The sequence below is a fragment of the Anguilla anguilla genome, chromosome 15 (assembly GCF_013347855.1).
Source record: "Anguilla anguilla isolate fAngAng1 chromosome 15, fAngAng1.pri, whole genome shotgun sequence".
Lineage (NCBI taxonomy): Eukaryota > Metazoa > Chordata > Actinopteri > Anguilliformes > Anguillidae > Anguilla > Anguilla anguilla.
Window position 1 is genome coordinate 6,483,232 of NC_049215.1, and position 16,769 is coordinate 6,500,000.

Consider the following 16,769-nt stretch of genomic DNA (forward strand, 5'->3'; position numbering starts at 1 on the left):
CATTTTAGCCATTTCTTTTGTCCTTAGTGGTAACCTAAACATAGTCCCTTCCTCAAGTTTGAAATTTGAGGGCAGGAACGTGTTATACACATCAGGGAAAGAGTCTCTGAATTCCTTTCCCAATGAATACATACAACCAGGTGATAGTTTGGTTCCACCTTCTACATATTTCAGATTTGGGTCAGATATGCAGAGCCACTGGTCTCCCGTAAGAATTGAAGGACAGTCAGTCAGATGGTAAACGGAGTTAAACCCCAGTCCATACTTTCCAGTTTTTCCTTGCACCTCATGTTTTCCTCCTTCACCTAGTCGTTGAATTCCCTCCAGATCAGCATCTGAAAACACCTTGTTGTTGTACACACACAGTGCTGGACCTTGCAGTGGATCCCATTTTTCACCAAAGGTTTTCATGGTGCTGTGCTTCCTTTTGTCCCAAACAAAGTGGATCTCTGTTGCCTGCGCATCATCAGCATTTTGTATGAGCTCTTTCAGAATATCCTTCTTGGATGGATAAGCTTGTATGATGTTCTTAATACGGACTGTCAGTTCCTCATGTTGTCCAAACTCTTTGACAAAGGGTGAAAAGCCTGGCACAAGGCTATTTTGCAGAGTGTGGTGCCTTGTTGTTTGAACCCCAAAGTGAAGTGCAATGCTCCGAGGTACTAAGTTGTGACACAAAATTGCATTTTCTGAGACTGGCATCCAAGGGCTGTCATTGTAAAAGAGCTTGTGGGAGAGACGTAAAACACCATTTTCATCAGGCAAGAGACAGCCTTTTTGTTCATGATCTTTTGCTTCATACAATCTCTTTGTAATTCTGAGACAAAGGTCGAGATCACAATGAGAAAGCTCTCTGCTTTGATATTCAATACTCAATTCCTGAAGAACCCCCACTAGCTGCTCTGAAGTGAAATGCTTCTGCATGCCAACACATTGCCAAAGGTTTTTGAATTTGGAGAAGTGATTTGGAAGACAATAGAGGTATGGCTTAGCTTCAAATTCTACTTTCTTTGCCACAGATTTCACATTCACAAATTTGCCTTCAATTAGGACAAAGGGAAATGATTTAGCGCTTTCAAAAATGGCCTCTGACTGTGTCTGCTCCTTTGTCATTTCATCTAAATAGCCATAGCATTCAAAAGCAATCGTGTTACGCATATCTCCATCCAGTGCTCTGAAATGTAGATGTGCATGCTCTAGCTGCTGAAGGACCATCAGAAGGGGTGGATTTTCAAGAACCCCCAATTTACGGAGAACTGAATCATAGTCTGTGCCCAGAACTGCTTGGTCCACTGTAGTCTGCATCATGTTTACCAGATATTGACAGCTGAAACTGTATACTTCAACAGGCTTTTTAAGTGCAGTACAAGTATTTTTGTCATGACCAGTGATTTTTGGGAGACATGCAGGAATGAAGGCAATGTTTCTCAGTGAATTCCAATGAGGAGAAGTCTCATCACTTAAGTGTTCTCTAGTTAGATCCAAGATTTGCCGAATGCGTTTGTATGCTTCTTTTTGGTTTTTTTGCCAAATCCTGGTAATGGTTTCGGCTCTCTCTATGATGTCCTCCAATGAGAGAAAATTGCTCAGCATTCCAAGTTCTGTCAACCGCTGGATTCGTTTTGGACAGCAAAAATCCTCAGAGGTTCCTTTAAGAAAGCGTCCTTCTTCTGGATCATACAGACAGGCTACTTTTCCTGAGGGGTTCACAAGGCTCCTAATGAACTGAAGCTGTTTACAACCAATGGCTGGAATGCAAGGGTGACTTTTGAGGAGGTTATCGACTGCTTTGTCATTCATGTCAATAGCATGTAACACAAGAGCATTCCTGCTCTTAGGATCCATAGAACTCAGGTTGTTGAATACTATCTCTTCATAGAATTCAACCCAGTCCAGTGTCCTTGCCGAAATAATCCTGTTCAAGTCTGTCTGGCTGAAGCTATTTCTCACCCACTCTGGAAGGGGAACAGCGAGGTAAGGTTTCCGTTGATTTGCCAGAAACTCTTTCATTGCAATCTGTCCCACGTCCTTGTTCCGTGCTATTTTTGGGTGTAAAAATCTTGCCTTCTCAATAGAGCACCAGGTTTTCCCATCACTGAAGAGTTCAACAGCCTTGCCAGAAACATTGTGAGCAATGGCAGAGTAAAAAGCAACAGTGAGAGATTGAAAAGATGTGCTCACTTTCTCTTTGTCAGGCCAGAACATGTAGTAGTGGTACCCTTGGAGTTCTCCTCTTTTTGACATCTCTTTCAACACAGAAAGTGTGAAAATGTATGACCCTGTGACAGCATCTTGAAGCAAAGCCTTGTTCCATTCATGTTTCACTCCAGTATCCCAAAGGCCCTTTCTGTTGGACGTCACAGCAAAGAATCCATTTATGTGAACTGGAAGACCAGAATAAATTGAGAGTGGGAGGAAGCAAAACACCTGCCCAGCTGAATCATGCTTTTCAGCTAACCAGTTTCCCCCTTGTGGTTCTTTTTTAAGAGGTACAGCAATGCTCCCGACTGGCAAAGGAAACCTCTGTTTATTTTCTTTCTGGAACATGTTCAAGGATGTTTGCATTCCAAAGCATGAATGCACAAGCCAATAGCTGACATCAGATACATCCTGGTATTTTTTAGTCACTTCGATAATGTTTGCTGAGAGACAGTCAATGACCTGTTCAAATTTTGCATCAATTTTCAACAAAACTTTTATTGAATCATCCTGCACTGTTTTCAGAGGAGTATCATCGGGGACAGGTATTGTGCACACAACTTTTCTGGAGACTTTGAACAGAGAGTTTACTTGTTCAGTGCATGGGGGAGTCCAAGAATTTTCAGGTAGGATCTCAAGAGACACTTTGCTTATGTTCCTCAGAAACAGCAGAATTGCCTCTGAATTATGGGTCAAATGTTGTGAAAAAGCAGCAATTGTTTTTCCTTCAAAAACCTTTTTACTAACCTCTGATGACAGAGCTTCTTCGTGTGTCCGGAAAGGCAATTTAATGAGTGTTCCATTGAAGAATTTGTGTGTACTGTCTCTTGATAAATCGCAGTCAAATATCCCTTGATATGGTTTGAACTGTCCAGGAAACCTATGAAATAGACGTTCTTGGAATAGGTTAAGTTTGATCCCAGGACTCGCTTTACTTTGTATATGCTTCTTCAGGTGAGTCACATTTGGATCCAGTATGAGGAGATTCTTACCACTGAGGACTGAGGGAATATCAGTCACGTGATACACAGAATTGAAACCAAGCCCAAACTTCCCAATTTTTTCTACTTTTGTTTCTTTGGAGGCAGATCCAACTTTGACAATGTTTGCCCAGTCTTCTTCTGTGAAAAGTTCATCATTGTATGCCCAGAGACAAGGACCATGGCACAGAGACATGTCTTGGTCTATAAGAGTATCAGGGGGATCTTTATGGCTTCTGAAATCGAGCATAAATTTACATGTGGTTGCACCAGCATCTTCTGCATTCTGTATAAGTTCTTTGAAGAGATCATTTTCCTCATCATACTCTTTCAGTATGTTTTTGATCCTTAGGGTTATGGGTTCTGTCTGGCCACATTGCTCTATACCAACAAATTCTGGGTTTAGGATTCGAGTGCTGAGGGCGGGAATTTTCAACCAGTCAACTGTAGCTCTTGGCATCTCTCCATGTATTACATAGAACTCCTCCTGGTCTTCCCTGAGGTCCTCCAAACCTTCTCTGGAGATGTCACAAAACACTGTGGAAGATAATTTCTGCAGGTTAAACTGTCCATTTTCTGCCATGACAGGCACAGGGAGGTTGTCTTTAATGCTTTTCTTCTCTTTCCACATCCAGTTAAGAATGGCAATGGCTACTTGGAGTTCAGATGGACTTCCATAAGATGGCAATTTTCTGTCAATTTCTCGTTTCATGCTATGCAGTATCCCCTCAACTTCTTCATCTGACACTGATGCTCTTACTCCAAACTCTGATAACAAGTCTTTGTACACTAGGAATTCTTCTGGCACCCTTTCAATATAGGAGCTGAGATCTAACCCTGGCGGATAGCTTAAAACTACGTCACAAGGAGGCACAAAATGACTGTGAATCCAGAGCCAAGGTGCACTTTTCTTATCCACTGTGCCTTTGAAGTGATTTATGTTATTTTGCATGAATGTGTAAATGCTGTGCAGCTTCCCTTTGAAATGCACATTGATATCTGGATTGGCCATTTCAGGTACGCTTGCTTTAAGAGCAGAAAGATTCTCAAACACCTTTGCAGGAGGAGGTGAGCTTAGCAGACCAAGCTTTTCACTAACTTTCTTATTTAGTTTTTCAGTAAGAGGCATGACATGACCCACAATATTGAAGTACTTTGAGTGTCGTATCTCCTCTGGCTTGAACACGCTCATCTTTTCGTTTACATTTTGGTGTCCATTCAGAACATCTGGAATTTTGCAAAGAACCCACTGGGTTCTCACTAGCTCACTAAGCTGTTGTACAGAGAACTTTGAAAGCACTTGAGTATCATTAAAAAGTTTCATCAGGGCATCCGCTTTTGTTGAAGCCTGTTTCAGAGAATGGACCTGCAACATTTCAATGTGCTTAGCCACATGAAGGGCATCCTTAGCAGTGATGTTATTTTCATCTGTCTGCATCCCAAGACATCTTAAACTGTCCAGCATCTGGGAAGTACTTGTGAAGACCATGGGAGGAAAGAAATCTGGCTCAAACAGAGCTCTGAATGTTTTGTTGCCAGGGTCAAAGAAACTTGAAGTTTTTTTGTGATCACTTGGTTGTATTTCAATGAAGCTCAAATCCTGACATTTTGTGTGCAATGTCCGGTCCTGAGAAAAGAGGATTCTACCATTTTGTAATATCCAGGTCATTATTTTGTCTACCTCTTGACTTTTGTACAGTCTCTTCTCAATTCCTTTGACCAAAAGTGTGGCTGCCTGAGCTGCATTAATGACATCAATGTTGAGCAACGTAAGGAGCCTACGATCTGCTTCATTTGCACACTGAGCAACTACATCAGTCATGAGAAGGTTTTCTGGGAAGGGCGGAGTCGTATTCAGGAGAACTGCCTGCTTTGACTTAACAGAAATGTATTCTCCAGGATTGAGTTTTAGAGAAGCCATTGAACGGAAGAAGGGCAACTCTGAGAGAAGGCCTTTCTCTGCTAATGAGAGAGAATCCAGTGAAGAGAGGTATGATTTCAATTCTTCCTTTTCTGCGGCTGAAGCTGACTCAATTCCATGGATAACCTGATGCTTCTCTAAGTTGAGGAATAGATGTAGAATGTTCCTTGGGGAGGGAGTTAGCACATAGGTCTCAAGATCCGTATGATCCAGAAAAGTGTCCCTCTTTATGATGGTACCACCAACTTTTCCCACCACCTTTGCAATTTGATCTGATAAGCTGTTCTGTCTGCTTTTCTGAAACATCAGTGTTGTGTTCAGTTGTAGCTTTGCTAAAATGACAGAACTGGTGGAATCCAGAAGAGGTTTAAGAGGGACTAATGGCATGCCAACAAAGCTGCTTAACTCGGTCCAATTCGTTCTGAGAAATTTCCAGAAATCACTGAGCCACTGCATAGGAGGGTGTTGACCATTTCCCACCTGCCAAGTGACATGACCTTTTGTCTTCTGCCAGTCTTTAGGAAGACTTTTTATGGCTAATTTTGCCACAATTCTTGAATTCATGTTGATAATTTTATTGTATGTGCCTGCAAGATAATGTAGAAAAATAAATGTTTAGCCATTTACTTTTAAACTATTGTAAACTGAAACTATGCTGCCACAAGAGCTTAATTTGACTGTTTCCAACATTCTATACCTTACTTTTAATGAGTTTCTTATCTCCATTTTCAAGCAAACCGATAATATTTAACCAATAAGAAAACAAAACGTTTTTCAGCCATAGTCTGATATCTAGGTGATATATCAGAACATGTCAATTGAAAATTTTAATGGCATATAGAAAATAGCTATGAAATCACAAGCTATGAAATGCACCACCTAGTGGCGGGGTGGTGCTGTCTGTATGTGTAAAAAAAGATGTTTGGGTATATTTACCCTTTAAATATGTTATTATGATAACATACTTAACCTCCTTACATTTTTCCTCCTTACATTTTCAATGTACATAACCATATGCAAGTATAATATGGAAAATAACAAAGCTTATATGATTGACACAATGTTTACTACCAGTGTTAACAGTAAGCTATCTAGATTTCCTTCTATGAAAATGAAGATATGGGGGACAACGTCTAATTTTTCTTTTTAATTCAACATTAAACCAACGTCCTGACTCGCTGTGGTCATTAAAGATCATGTAGCACTTTTTGCAAACAGTTCTTCCAAAATTTACAACATAGCTAACTAAGCATCCTTCAGTTTAAGTGACTTAATTCCTCTCCTCTCCACTTCAGCTGATATGTGCTGAGAGTTCTAGTACAGACTTGTTAAACTACTAAACCACTAAATCCACCTTTTATAAAAGCAGGTTAAGATAATTGAAATACTGCTGCACTTCGGCTTTGTACAAATTCACACTCCTAAATGCAGTATCTCTTCCTCTCAGTTTCACTCAGAACTAAAAGAACATCTAAATACAATCCTTGAACTAAAATTAGAGCTACTGCCATTATTTGTCTTTACTTCACTATAAAACATTGTAGCAACATTGCCCAACTGTGTCTTTGTTCGTTTACTCCAGTAATATGGGCCACTTTATTTTAAAAATGTAGTTATAAGTGACTTGACAAAAACAATGCTTTCTCTTACTTGTTTCTGCCAGTTTCTTCAGGTGGAGCAGAGTGTTACTTCGGAGATCTCGGGGCAAGAATACATCCTTCCAGCCAGGCAGCAACTCACTGCAGGAAAACATGACAACATAAATTCTAATAGTAAAATATTTATTAGAAAAGTCTTTAAAACGATAGTGTTTTAACATAGGAAAGCCAGAATATGTTTTTAAACACATCATGTGCAATTTTACTTCAATTTAGTTTAAATGCATGACAAAAATACAAATGCAATTCTATTAGTGAAATCTTGCTTCGTAGGTTGGTATGAATAAAGAAAATGAATAAATAAAACCTTTATTAATTTCCTCTCCAAAAGATAATGCAACATATTTCAGTAGTGCTTTTATTTATGCATCCTGCATCCAACTTGGAAATAAAGGGCGAGAACATTTGTTGTTTTCTGTAGTAACATAAAATACACCAGGTAGTTGTGGCAATGTCTTTGCAGATTGAGTTGATGTCTTACCGTGGGAACTGCTTATTGTCAATGAAGGCCAGATTGTGATCTTCATTTGAGAATGTCTTGAAAGTCCCATTGCTAAGAGGTAGAAGCTGCAGCCCCCAGAGCTCATGGTATTTCCCATCGCTCAGTACATATTCCAAAATAAAGAGCTTGTCCTCTCTGGAGAGACCAGCATTTCCATTTTTGCGGAAGACCTTTCGAACAAAAGCAGGGGTTGCTCTTGTTAAGGTTTTGGGATTTTCAACAGCAGCCTGGATGTCTCTTGATATATGACTGGGAATGGACACCAACTTTTCTCCCAGGGCGATCAGAACACCCGACACGGCATTCTTCATTTGAGGCTCCATGCTGTAATCAGCTAAGAACACAGCTTCTGACAACGTCACCCATTTTTGTGCATCCCCAGCCAGAGAAAAGACGGGTTCATTCGACAGGAGAAGCTGCCGCAGCATTCCCGCAGCGACACTGTGCCATCGCTCCTTGTGTTTCATCTGGTCGAGGTCAGGCCAAAGATGGTACGCGGAGGAGGAAGGAAAGTCAGAGCTTCGCGAAAAGCGAACGGCATCCAGAATGATCATTTGGTATGCACGAGGGAGAAGTTCCTTAACGAGCAACTCGTTCCAGACGGCCGCTTCATCGAATTTCTGGTCCTCCTCCTGCCATTTGATGTGCCTCCTGTTGTCCGTGAGGCCGAAACAGGCGTTAACATGAACGGGGAGTCCAGTGCAGTTTGGTTCGTTGTTGGGAAGGGGCAGAAAGCAGCTCAGTCTTCCATCAGTCAGAGACCGCTCCTGATCTAACGGAAATGCCAGGTCAACTTGGGGTCGAAAGCTTAGTTTCCCGGCTAGCGAATCAAGCTCTGGCACGTGTCCTTCTTTCATACAGCACATTGTTACAAGCCACTGGACTTCTGTTTTGCCTTTGCTTGGGCAGTAGGAGGATACGTTTTTAAAATGTGTGAACCCCTCTACAGATGGCATTTCTCTTGGATGAAAGGATTCATTAACTGCAGGGCTTGATGCTGACACCTTATGTCTGACATTGACTGAGCCATTTGTACTGATGTGAATCAGTGAGACCGATGAAACATTTCTCAGGAAAAGAAGGCTCATGTCTGCATCAGCAATGAAGCTGTTAAACAGCTGAACCATTTTGTCAGAATCGTACAAGTTGTCTGAAATCTCAGATGGCTCGTTACGTAAAGAAAACCGGAAGAGGGTTCCGTTGAACTTTTTGTCTTCACTAACAGCATCTTCCCAGGTTTGGTCACTGACATGTACCAGCGCATCTCTAAACGGCTGGAGCTGATCACTCAAAACCAGCAGTGTGTCCCTGTCTTCCTCATCATCAAGAGACCAGCGCATGCCTCCCTCTCGCTCTCCGAATATCTTCTCCTGTGGGTCCAGCATGCCAAGGTATTTGCCACTGAATATGCATGGTAAATCTAGAAATGAAGAGTATAAACATGATTTTTATGTATTTACACAATTTTTAAAAAATCTCATATTTTTCAGAATTGAACACACATCATAGTAATTTCCAAAACGTGATCAATAAAAGGAAACGGAACATGCTGTTCATGGTCAGTTCAAGGCATGCGTGACAACGGCGGGGGTGCCAAATGAAGGGGGGAAAAAATTAAAATCCATGCGTTGTGTCAATGTCAGTTGGAGGAACGAGAGTCGCCTGTCCAACCCCAATCTCTAAAATAGAGTGCGGCAGACAGGCTAGAGCTGCACCTTATAGCCCTGCCTGATATTTTACCGTACTGAAAGTCGGATTTGTTCAAACGGTAGATGCAACGATAATTAGCAAATCACCTGTAACGTGATAGATGGAGTTGAATCCGATCCCAAACCGGCCCACTTTGTTTGGATCGTTGCGCTTGACGCTTCTCCCTGTGGCCTGTATGCCTCGCCAGTCATCCTCGGTGAACTCTGCGTTGTTGTAGGCGTAGAGGGCAGGACCTGTTCAACAACAAACATAAAAAGCAGGATTGATGCTAATTACATCCCAGGTGTTGTAATCGGTCCTAACACAGTTTACTGAACTACAAAATCTTTATCTAGACTGCTCTTGACTGAATAGGATAACATGAACAAAAGCACTGCCTCTGCTGGTTGGACAGCTATGGCTGGGCTACTAATAGTTTGTCTTTTTGTTATATAGTTACAGTAGCAGTAGTAGTTCATCAGCTAATATTAGCTAAAAGTAGGTTAGTTAGCTAACCAGTTATGATGGTATCTTGTTAAATTAGTGAACATAAAGGCAATTTTTACATGACTCATTTGAAAATGGTTTTAAAAATACATTGGAAAAACTGCATGAATGGGTTAATTGTGTCAACCATGCATTCGGGCATTTAACCCACCATAGGACTGCAATTGGACTGTACATTTTATGTCAATTTGGCATGATCAGCACAGGATTGGTATAGAATTGCGCTATAATTAAATCTGATATTATATAAGTGCCCCCTTGTGGACCTCAGAGTGAAATGCAATATATCTATGCATTGCTGTCCATATGGCGTTTCCTTTAAGAAATTTTAAATGAGGAGTTATAATTTAAAAATCAACTGAGGCTTCGGTCTCTCTGAATCCTTTGTTCTCTTCAAATATTTCTGTTGTTCATAACCAAAAAGAAAGAAATTGCCTCTGCTTCTACCTCCTTTCATATGTACAGTGCCTTCAGAAAGTATTCAGACCCCTTCACTTTTTCCACATTTTATGTTACTGTACAGCCTTATTCTAAAATTGATTAAATTCATTTTTATTCTCATCAATCTACACAAAATACCCCATAATGACAAAGCAAAAATGTAAATGTGATATTTTATTTTTAATAAATTTGCAAAAATTTCGAAAAACCTGTTTTTGCTTTGTCATTATGGGGTATTGTGTGTAGATTGATGAGAATAAAAATGAATTTAATTCGTTTTATAATAAGGCTGTAATGTAAGAAAATGTGTAAAAAGTGAAGGGGTCTGAATACTTTCCGAAGGCACTGTATGTGTGATCCTAGAGAATGGGTAAGAATATGCAGGATTTTTACCTAGAAAATATTCTAAAATAACCTTGTGATGCACTGACAATCTCACTTTTGCCAAATTTGTGTACCTTTACCTTTACCTTTTTATTTGTTATTCTAAAATGGGCATGGTGCTGGGGAGGGGTTGGTGTGGCTACAGAGCCTGTGGTTTTGGAGTGTTTGTTGCTAGCTAGCTTACCGCTGCATTAGTCCAGACCCAGCAAAGCAAAAAAAAAAAACATCTAACAAGGCTTGTTGAAGACATAGAGTTAACCTTGGATTTGATTTTCATTGGTCGGCTAAAGTTTGCCAGGGGAATGAAAAGTGACACGTAGTTAGCTTGTTTTCTGTTGGGTCTGTAAGTAACAGAACCTCTAGCCATCCAGCTAGGGTTGCCAGATTTCCAGTTTTTGAGAAAGATCCGGTTCCTGTCTGGTCCGAGTAATTGTAGGGAGAAATTTACCGGTAGTTTCTAATGAAATCACATGTCAGTAACTCAGTACTCGGGAGTGAGTGGGTGGGGCTGAAGACAGAGGAGGAGACTTCTTTGATTGTAAACACAGGACCACAGCAAAACTGAAAAAAATCCTGCATAGTATTCCTTTCAAGTAATAATACTGTTATAACACCATTTTTGCCAATACAATACCCTGGTATTTCTCCAGGTCTTCAGCCCAAAGGGCCTGGGTCCCGTAGGCTCTGTCATCATGGATGAACACTACCTCTGTAGCACCGGCATCATCTGCATTCTGTATCAGCTCCTGTTTATGACACAACAGTAATCCTCCTTGTCATGACAATGCGATTATTAAATGAACAAGGTTAAATGCACAATTATTTGTATTCACGCAATGCATAATCCTAAAGTCTAAGGAACACCTGGGGGGGGGGGGGGGGGGGGGGGGGGCAGGGCAGGGCACACCTAGGGGGCAAGGGGGGTGTATATGAATAATAAAACCACACCTTCAGGATTTGACCTCCGTCCGGATATCTGCGCAGAATATCTTTTAAATAGTCAATAAACGGCGGAGATGTCGCACCAAAGGCATTTCTAGGGAAAAAAATAGTGATAATGAATGAAATGTATACAACGTACAAAGTTTGAACTTACCTAACTTACAGTACCTACATATATATTCCATCCCCATACAACAAAAGATTACTTACTGTAGAGTACAGAAAACCATACCAAATGTGAATTTTTACAAATTTAGGTAAGTGTACCACAGATTATCAAAATGTTTTTGCATTATTTTTCAATGTTATATCAATATTTAATCTTAAACCATCAATATTACAGTATATGCTTTAGAATGGACAAAAAACATTTTATTCATTTTTGAAGAGGTTTTGGATTGGTTTTTCGAACCCTTAGATATCTCAGACCCCTATATTGACGAAAAGATGCAAACGTGAGTTTCATGAGCTGATTTATAGTGAAATACAGAATTTATGTTGTGATTTACAGCTATATATATATATATATAGATATATGTATATATGTACATACACACACACACACACACACATATATATATATATATATATATATATACATATATACACTGTATATATATATATATAAGCTTTTATATATAGGTTGTGAAAATGTACATTTTAATAAATATTTCCCAAAGCTTCTGTAGCAAAAGAACAATTGTTTCACAAACAGTAAACACATAGCTAATGGAATTTATGATTTTAAAAAAAACTTTGGGTTTTGAGGTTTCTTTGGTTGTTAAATCCCCTTGGTTTTCTTCAATGGTTAGCAAGCTCTTTTGGATGGAAGACAAATGAAAAATGACCGATACAAATTAAAAATAAATGAACAAATAACAAATATAAATGCAATAAAAATCAAAAAAATAAATGAGTCTCCACGGAAATAAATTAATAGATAAAATCTGCATGTATTTCCATATTTATTTACATGTTTATTTATTTCTTGATTCATTTATTTCTGTATATATTTATTTCCTTATTTATTTAATTCTGTATTTCATTATTTCCTGCCTCTCGCCCAATGCTGGGATAGGCTCCAGCACCCCCCATGACCCTGACCAGGATAGGCAGGTGTAGATGGTGGATGGATGGATGCATTTCTTCATCCACAATGAGGGTGCTGTCAATCAAAGTACGTCATTGTGTCACCTTATTCCCAGTCCCAATCCTTAATACCAGAGTGTGTTATTGACTGTACATGCCTTGGCTGCAACACTGGTTGCTTGTTTTACTGCTTTTATGTTAGTAGGGGAGAGTGGGACGAAATCTAATACAGATTTTTTAGGTGGTTGCATCAGAGCTTAAGTGTCATATTTCAAACACTCAGAATTACCCTCTCTTTGTCTCCGACGAACGCCGAGAGATTTCAATAAATAATTTGGGAGATATTGCCAAATAAAAGCCTGTTTGGGCTGTACACAAGGGATTTTTTCTTTTTACCGGGAAGTAATTTTTTGATGCTGTAGGCCTATTCTGTGTGTATGTCAAGGAATCCAAATGTATGTTGGCTAATCGTAAACAGTCTTTTAGTGACTAACAGATTGCATAGTTTTGATAGTTTTGGCTTTCATGATCTGTCTCAATTTCAATTTCAGTGGAAAATAAATTCATGAACCTTTTAAATGTAAAGATTACAAGTTAGCCGTAGAGTTTTGCGTCGTTTGAAGGCTTGCTAGCTTGTCACCTGTCACCAGTCACACAATCACATTGGCTTTCGTGGCTACAAGCTAATGTATTTGGTTTCATCAGATTTTTCCAAAAATGTTTTTGATTTCATGATCGGTATCTCAATGTCAAATTCAGAGTAAAATTTTTGTCTTCAAGGTTTTAAACGTAAGATGAAGGTAGCAGCGGAGTTTTGGGTACCGAGACCCAGCCCAGTGTAATATGGGCTATGTTAGTTATTTCCCCGCCCAGTCTCCCCTACACTAATGCCTATGGCCTACTGAAAAGAGATAGCTGGAGATTTGAACCTAACATAGCAGAAAATGCTTGTCCTGATTATCTACTCATTTGCATGAATGCTTTTGACAATTTGTTCCAGTTAGCTGCATCACTGAACCCTAAATCAGAAATTTGGAGGAAGTAGCTCATTGCCTGAATGTTAGGCTCAAATTAAAATTACAATAGGCCTACATTACATTTATTTGGCTGACGCTTTTATCCAAAGCGACATACAATAAGTGCACACTGAAGGTCATTGGAACAACTACAAAACACAGGTCCGATAAGGTACAATACTCATTATGTAACAGTTATTCATAGCCATGAACACATTAAGTCCAGTTCACACAGTAAGGATAGGCTAGGTCAGAAAGTTATGGTCAAACCAGGAGGCATGACAACGAGCTACAACATCAAGATAACAATACAAGTGTAATATAAGTGCTGGATGGAGGTACAAGTGTAACATGAATGTGCAACAGAAACAAATTAGAAAGATACAAATGATAAGGGCGATCCTATAGATTGGGAGTGTCCTGCAGAGTAGTGATAATTAGTCCAGGTACAGGCTGAAGAGATGCATCTTCACACCAAATTACGCCAGATCAGTTAGACGCCCTTCTCACAAGCTGCCTGTGGACACTGTGGATAGTTATTTATCAGCTAGTTTGTGTGCCCAGCGACATTGCAACTTTTGGGGGTCAGTGAGATAACAGGTCCCGTCGAATTGCAGAGCATGGCATAAGCTGAGTCAGAGGCGTGCCAGCCAGTCTTATTAAATATGCATGTCTAAGGGCGTCACCCACATACATGCATATTTAACTAGAAAAGTGCACGCCCCCAGCCAACCTAAGCTGTCAAGCCCCAAAAGTAAGCTTGTACTGCCCATGTCTAAGTTGTTGAGGGAAAAACATTGTGCTCCCCATTAAAGTGAATGGGGAATATCCGACTTTTGAAGGCAAAATAAAACATCCCCGATGGTATTTTGAAACTTGACTGACAACCGTTACGTTTCACGTGAAAAGCAGATTGAATATACATTATATAATAAAATATGCACATTTTAATACATATTTTACTAAGACCTCCGGACCAAAACAACCATTGTTTCAGAAACTGCTGCACATAATGAAATTAATGAGCCCAAAAAATGGACCGATTAGGTTTTCTTTGGTTGTTAAATCACCTTGGATTTATACATTGAATCCAATGGGCAGCAAGCGTTTTTTTATTCCGTCATGCGCAGTAGAGTCTGTTTCCCAGTACTGACGTGTGTCTATGGTCACTTCCTAGACTTCACCGCCTGTCCCCTCCCATCCATGATAAAATCCCGTGCTTGTCTCCAACTGGAAGGCACTGCAATCCACCTTAGATCATCTATTCTAAGGTTATCTGCGTTAACGAGCAGGTGTAATAACCTGATAATGTGGCTACTGCGCGTGTTGTGTTTGTGTGTGTGTGTGCTACTACAATGCGTTCAGCACATCCAGATTCATCCTCATTATTAAAATGAAAACAGGAGGCACAAAATATAAAGTTATACGTTTGCCCAAGCAACGTCTGCAGAATTACCAAAAATGACCAAAGTATTTTAAACTATTTTAATAGACCTAACAAGAATATGGACACCACTATGTTGAGTTTTTTTCTGCGGTTAGGCACTGTACAACCTCTGAACTAGAACCCAAAAACTCAGATCTGGAGGGATCGCGACAGATTTTCAAATTAGAAGAGACCACATCATTTTTATCTAAACTCATAACACACGACATGTTGACGCATTTGTTCAACAGCCTGCTGTTCCGTTACGTCAACTTACTGCCGTCTTCTCCTTTGTCTCTCAGAAAAACTCATTCTTCTAGATGAGATCCTACTGAAAGAAACTACAGTTAGAATGATTCAGTAAATCAATAGATGGAACATTTATAATGTATAGGCCGTATCCCTCGCGACTTAGCCTATGTGCAAATATAAATACAAAAATGTATAGTCTAACACAAAAATTAAACTTAATAAAAGTATCAAATAGGCAAAGTAAGTAATCGTGACAGTAGCTCATCAAGTAGGCTATAGCAAATTAATCCTACCTCCAAATTCTTCGCAGGGTCTATGTGTGAATGCATTCATGTTCATCACGAACCTCCCAGAAAAGACCGCGAGCTACCGATTTTTGCACGTTTTATAAGGGCGATCTCCACCCACCACCAATCCTTAAGTTTCGATTTAGCAAAGCTACAGAATCTTTCACTCTCACCTGCGGAAACGAAACTCATCTTAATACACCTGCAAACACACCTTAAACACACCTTAAAATTCACCGATGACAAACACAATCTTTCAATCTCCGGAGAAAACGAAACGTAGCCTATCTTACAGAGTTCATACATGAACACAACTACAGATACAAACTCTAATAAAACTTTTGATTGATGATTATCCATTTGCATGTTTTATGATTAACATGTGATACCTCATCTGACCACTCGCCGTTTAACTGGTTGCAATTTTGCAGCTAGTTTATAGGAGATATAAATAATCGAATGGATAGACTATTGATCTGCTGTATGCCTTAATTCTAACACCTGTGTACCACATTAGGCTAACGTTAGCTATTTAATTTCAAAATATGCAATGGGACAAAGTAAGATAGCTACACAATAGGTTGCTGTTGTAAAATAGGCTTTGTGCCGAAATATTAGCCTATATTATGAAAAAAACAATCTGTTGAAAATATAACCATGAATTACATTCTTCAGTTATATTATATTATTCTTATATTATTATTACATGACATTAATTTAGCAGATGCTGTTGTCCAGAGCGACTCACAACTTAAGTGGACTCACCTTGTATGTTGCATGAGCAACATTTCTAGAACAACACTCCCAGGCAAGAGTGTATATGCGTATTTGCAGAAGGACTACTGCAAGCCAGCTATGCTAACAAAAAACCAGAATACACATCCTGAATATATGAAACAGCATTTAGCAAGTACTCTAATCTAGAGAATCCTTTTTTACATACAGTCCATTTATACAGATAAATATTCAGAAGAAATTCAGGTTGCGTACCTGCACAAGAGTTCCCAAACCAAATATACTACCCTGCTGCCTCACACATGCATATAGATAACATAAAAAAAACATAAAACATAAAAATAAATACCATAATAACTCGAATTACTACATGCACTCATGGTGGACAATCTCACCCATGAAAGCAGTGACATTCACCAGTCACCCATTTTGCTGAGTGCAGAATGAGTTTGCTGACGGTGAGCACTTTTTTTTAACGCGAGACTGTCGCTGTCTTCCTCACAGTTCCTGTACATGCAGGACGTCCTGCAGTGGAGGGCCCAGGCAACCCCAGATCACCCTCTATTCCTGCTGCTCAATGCCAAGGTACTAGCTTATGAGAGCAACCGAGCCTCTCTCTGAGAGGAGCCCACTGTTTTGGAACTCAAACAACTGTACGTTAGCTTTGACTTAAAACGAACAATCACTCAAATTGGACATGACATAAGCCAAGGAAGCTTAATGCAGCGTTGTTACATACTG

The 16,769-nt window shown here is 39.7% G+C and overlaps 3 protein-coding genes across 4 annotated transcripts in view; 1 reads left to right on the forward strand and 2 right to left on the reverse strand.

The window, feature by feature from the left end:
* Window positions 1-796: 796 nt before the first annotated feature.
* On the reverse strand, window positions 797-4,955 carry LOC118214357 (sacsin-like). Its single transcript, XM_035394264.1, has 3 exons — window positions 4,700-4,955; window positions 2,773-3,595; window positions 797-817 (listed from the first exon to the last, which is right to left on the reverse strand). Exons 1-3 carry the CDS (start codon window positions 4,846-4,848, stop codon window positions 797-799), a joined length of 993 nt encoding a protein of 330 aa, XP_035250155.1. The 5' UTR covers window positions 4,849-4,955.
* Window positions 4,956-6,641: 1,686 nt separating this feature from the next.
* LOC118214641 (sacsin-like) lies at window positions 6,642-15,081 on the reverse strand. The gene is made up of 6 exons (XM_035394771.1): window positions 15,032-15,081; window positions 11,230-11,317; window positions 10,916-11,027; window positions 9,057-9,203; window positions 7,240-8,680; window positions 6,642-6,839 (listed from the first exon to the last, which is right to left on the reverse strand). Exons 1-6 carry the CDS (start codon window positions 15,064-15,066, stop codon window positions 6,674-6,676), a joined length of 1,989 nt encoding a protein of 662 aa, XP_035250662.1. The 5' UTR covers window positions 15,067-15,081; the 3' UTR covers window positions 6,642-6,673.
* Window positions 15,082-16,002: 921 nt separating this feature from the next.
* LOC118214642 (disco-interacting protein 2 homolog A-like) overlaps window positions 16,003-16,769 on the forward strand; it is a 12,393-nt gene continuing 11,626 nt past the window's right edge. The window contains exon 1 of one of the 2 annotated variants that reach the window (XM_035394772.1): window positions 16,003-16,613. In XM_035394772.1, the coding sequence (XP_035250663.1) occupies window positions 16,542-16,613 (72 nt within the window). In that variant the 5' untranslated portion in view covers window positions 16,003-16,541. The remainder of the gene's footprint in view (window positions 16,614-16,769) is intronic. The other variant, XM_035394773.1, reaches the window with a different exon arrangement.

Excerpts from the sequence above, each read along its gene's own strand:
- LOC118214357 (XM_035394264.1), bottom strand. The coding sequence starts at position 4,848 with ATGACCTGGATATTACAAAATGGTAGAATCCTCTTTTCTCAGGACCGG. Across the intron at positions 3,596-4,699 it reads CCTGGCAACAAAACATTCAG|CACTCGAATCCTAAACCCAG; the intron begins AGCTCTGTTTGA and ends TCCCGCCCTCAG. Across the intron at positions 818-2,772 it reads AAGTAAACTCTCTGTTCAAA|AATTACAAAGAGATTGTATG; the intron begins GTCTCCAGAAAA and ends CCTTTGTCTCAG.
- LOC118214641 (XM_035394771.1), bottom strand. The coding sequence starts at position 15,066 with ATGAGTTTTTCTGAGAGACAAAGGAGAAGACGGCA. Across the intron at positions 11,028-11,229 it reads ACGGAGGTCAAATCCTGAAG|GAGCTGATACAGAATGCAGA; the intron begins GTGTGGTTTTAT and ends TGTCATAAACAG. Across the intron at positions 6,840-7,239 it reads GACAATAAGCAGTTCCCACG|TGAGTTGCTGCCTGGCTGGA; the intron begins GTAAGACATCAA and ends GTTTTCCTGCAG.